At 64.2% G+C, this 4,029-nt stretch overlaps 1 protein-coding gene across 1 annotated transcript in view; it reads left to right on the top strand.

Annotated features, from left to right (window-relative positions):
* Nucleotides 1-2,493, top strand: part of SPRG_20600 (hypothetical protein) — a gene marked incomplete at both ends in the record, with an annotated part of 3,693 nt that extends 1,200 nt beyond the window's left edge. The window contains 2 exons of the mRNA XM_012347671.1: nt 201-1,811; nt 1,861-2,493. Coding sequence (XP_012203061.1) covers nt 201-1,811; nt 1,861-2,493 — 2,244 coding nt within the window. The remainder of the gene's footprint in view (nt 1-200; nt 1,812-1,860) is intronic.
* Nucleotides 2,494-4,029: the final 1,536 nt, after the last annotated feature.

Genomic DNA, 4,029 nt, shown 5'->3' with positions numbered 1-4,029 from the left:
CCAACGCCCATGGCGTTGCCGAGCCGCCGCGTCTCGAGCGCCGACGTCACCCGTCGACCACCGCTGGTCGATCGCCGCATGTCGTACGACGGTCTGGCAGCGCCGTGGTCGCGGGTGCCCGACCGTTCTACGCGTCACGCACGCAGCAAGCGAGCTTTCAGTTTGTGATTGGCCATTTCGCCGGGCGCGTTATGTACGAGCTCGACGCATTCCTCCAGAAGAACCAAGACGCGCTGCCGGCCGAAGCCGTCGCACTCTGCCAAGGCTCGTCGGCGTCGATCGTGCAGGCGCTCTTGGGCGCGCCCAAGCGCAAGCAAGGCGGAGGATCGACGACCAAGGGTGCTCTCTCGCGGGCACCGAGTAGTCTGCGCGCCGCCAGTGTGAGCGCCCAGTTCAAGTCCCAGCTCGACGACCTCATTCGCGTCATTGGGAACACGCAAGCGCGCTATATTCGGTGCGTGAAATCCAACGACGCCGGCGCGCCCCGCTGCCTCCACAAGCCCCGCGTCGTGCAGCAACTCCGGTCGGGCGGCGTCCTCGAAGCCGTCCGCATCGCGCGCGCCGGATACGCGGTGCGTGAAGACCACAGTCACTTTGTCCAAGCGTTTGGGTTCCTTGTGCCTAAACCCAAGAAACCAAAATCGGTGCCGAGTGGGCACCGAGGCGACGGCATGAAGCAGCGCACCGAGCTCGTCGTCGCCGCAGTGCTCCTCGCACTTGACGCTCCGGACGCGGCGCTCGCAAGGACCATCCTCAGCAACGGCAAGTACTCGCGCACGGAGCTGCAAGACGCGTGCGGTCGCGCGGGCTTCCAGCTCGGGTACTCGAAGATTTTCTTCCGAAAAGAGGTGTACAACCAACTGCGCTGGCTGCGTCGGCAGACGTTGACGGCGTGCACACTCACGCTCCAGCGACTGTACCGTGGCCACGTCGCGCGCGTCGACGCCAAGGCCCGCCGCGAGGCCGTGCAACTGCTGCAGACGTGGGCGAGAGCGGCGCTGACGGTGCGGCGTCAGCGCAAGGCGAGTGCCACAATGATCCAATCGGCCTACCGCCGACATGTCGCATTGACGCGCTATCGCCGCCTGCGCCGCGGTGTGGATGCGTGCCAGCGCTTGTGGCGGTCGCGTCGCGTGTGGCAGGCGGCCCGCGAGGCCCGCGATGCGCGCCGTCGCGCCGAAGAAGCCACGGTCGCCGGCCAACTGCGCAAGCAGCAGGAAGAGCTGGCTCGCGCGCGGGACGCGATCGAAGCCGCGGCGGCTGCCGAACGCGCAGCGCTCGCCGCCGAGCGGCAACGACAAAGGGACGAAGAGGCAGCGACTCGGGCAGCGTGGGCGGCCGAGCGCGCGGCGGCCGAAGCAGCCCACCGCGAAGCGTTCGAACGCGAGTGCCAAGCGATGCGGGACGAGCTCCAGCGGCAAAAGGACCAAGCCGCGCGCCACATCGACGACGACGTCGACCACCCACACCGTCGGGTCGAGACACCTGGCGGCCGACTGCACGTGTCAACGTCGAGCCAGCACGCCCGTCGCCTGCAGGAAGACGAGCACGAACGACGTGCGACGGCGCGCGAAGCGATCGTCGTGGAAGCCGCGCGCGTCGCGAGCCCTCGGCACGGCCAGAGCTCGGTGACATGCGCGTTGGACGCTGGCGACATGGCCCACGTCCTCGGTGCCCTGGGCATTCAAGCGCCGAGCAACGCGACGGGCGAGAACGGCGATCTCGTTGACAACTATGCGCAGTGCCTTCAGGCGCTCTCGGTCGTCGTCGAGCAGCCCATGGTGATCAAGGCGCTGACGCAGATCTTGCAGGTACCATTCCCATATAGGTTTCGTCAACGGTATCCGATCGCGTCGGTAGGCTGTGTCCCACCCAGATGCGACGCCGTCCGCGGCGCCGCCAGTGCCCGAGCCGCCGCGCAAGCCCGCAGTGGTCGAGGCCGACCTGGTCGCGCCACCACCGCCACCCGAGCCGCACCTCCCGCCGGCGCTCGAGCCGTTGCACCCGGTCATTGACACGGTCAAAGAGGTGTACGACTACAGCATGAGCTACTCCGTCGTTCGGTTCCTCGTGACCAAGATCCAGGACAAGGCCACGTCGCGTCTCTCGACGATTCTGACGAATCCGACGGTGCAGACCGCCCTCCTCACCGCGCACTCGCTCACGGCCACTGCGTGGCACGCCGCCTGCGAATACTACCCGCTCGCGACGCAGGTCTCCAACGACGTCGAGCGGCTCCGGGCAGCGGTGCTCTCCCGCGCGTGCGTGCCGCTGCCGGCCACGTCCATGCCGCTCGAAGAGATGCTCGTCAACAGCGCCGAAGTCCGGCAGTCGCTCATTGAGCTCGCGCTGGAGCAAGAGGCGAAGATCAAGGAGCTCGAGGCCGCGGTCGCCGAGAACGCGTCGTTCTTCAACCAAATGGCGTCGGCGATGGCGCATGGCCCCCAAGGTAGACCTCCATTAGCCATCGCAAGTGACGACGACGTCTTCTAGTCGCACGCCCCGCGCTCGGCAATGGCAGCAGCACGTCGCCGCGGTCGCTGCCCAAAGTGCACCCGTTCTAGTCGTTTATTTAGTCGCATTTATGGTAGCCCTTTGCCACACTAACTAGTTCAGAAAGTTTATTGACACTTTTATGCAAGACATTTCTCAGGGATAGACTGATACATTGATAGTTGGCACCGGCTTGGCTCCGCTCGGCTTCGAGCCGACTTGAGCGAGTGTCCCATCAATGTTGCAATCTAAATTCATTTGGATGCGTTGAGAGCATAGAAGATGAGAAGAGGGACGATAAGTCCGTGTCGGACGCCTCCTCTGACGATCCTCGCAAGGCTGACGGGGCCAAGAACGACTGCCTCATGGTCTTTTTCGTTGCGAGTATCGTTAGAGGAGGAGTCCGACTCATGGTGGCCGGGGCTAACCTTCCAGACGATGTGCCTACCGGGCAGACATGCCGAGACATCGTCATCTCAAGATGGTAGGTAGACTCTACACACTTTTTACGATCGTTTTTCGTCTTCCTGAACGATGCTTCGATCTATGGACATGTAGGGCGACGACGCCTCGCTGCTCAACGGCAATCGATTGAATCGCGACAAAGCCAGCATATATCTCCGTTAGGACATGTCGATGTTGACGTGGTGGGACAGGGCGTCCAGCCAACGGTTCCATCCGACCCACCATCCGACCCACCGTACGCCCACTTGTGCACTCTGTCTCGGCACCGCAGCAGTGCAATGTAGTGGGCCATGCGCTTTGACGATCCCGAGACGCCGTCTCAGCTCGCTCACAACCTCAAGATGAACCTGTCCGACTTGCACTCGTGACGCGCTACTCGTTGACGTATGGTATCCAAGCCGTGGAGAGCTACCCACCGGCGGCGCCACTGGTGCCTGGCGCTACGCTCTACCTACAGCACGTTACGCTCAATGACGTCTTCGACGTCCAAAAGATCTCGCTCGTCGACGTGCGCGAAGGGGACCCGGCGTTCTTGATTGCATGGTTCAAGACCCAGACAATGTGCGTACTCGGGGCCAAAGTGGTGGCGGCGCAGGCGATCGCGCTGGCGCCGACCGACCCCGAGGCAGCCGCCAAGGTGCTCCAGGACGCGACTTCGGACATGGGCATTCGTGTGGCGGTGAAGCCGCAAGAAGACGGCGGCGTCCGCGTACAAGGTCATGATGCACGCGCTCGAGCTTGTCGGCAACGTAAACGTCCTCGGCGCTTTTCTCGGTGACAAGCTCCGCGTCGTCCGCGGCACCCACCTCACGCCCGCCGCGAACTGGATTCACCGCATGCTCTTTCGCTGCTGCCGGCAATGCGGCGGCTCGTCTCGCGCTGGGGTCGGTGCATGGCGTCGAATTCGCACGTGGTCGACTTGCTCGCGAGCTTGGCAGGTTGCACAGACACGCCCGCTCGCTTGCGGCTGCCGTTCGCGACGGAGTGCATCAGGCTGCTCTGGCGCCGCCTCCAGACGGCAGTCGAGCGACTGCTCCAGCGCGGCAGCTACAAGGCCGACGCCACCACGCT

Source organism: Saprolegnia parasitica (assembly GCF_000151545.1).
Source record: "Saprolegnia parasitica CBS 223.65 unplaced genomic scaffold supercont2.37, whole genome shotgun sequence".
Lineage (NCBI taxonomy): Eukaryota > Oomycota > Saprolegniomycetes > Saprolegniales > Saprolegniaceae > Saprolegnia > Saprolegnia parasitica.
This window is presented reverse-complemented; position numbering and strand designations above follow the sequence as displayed.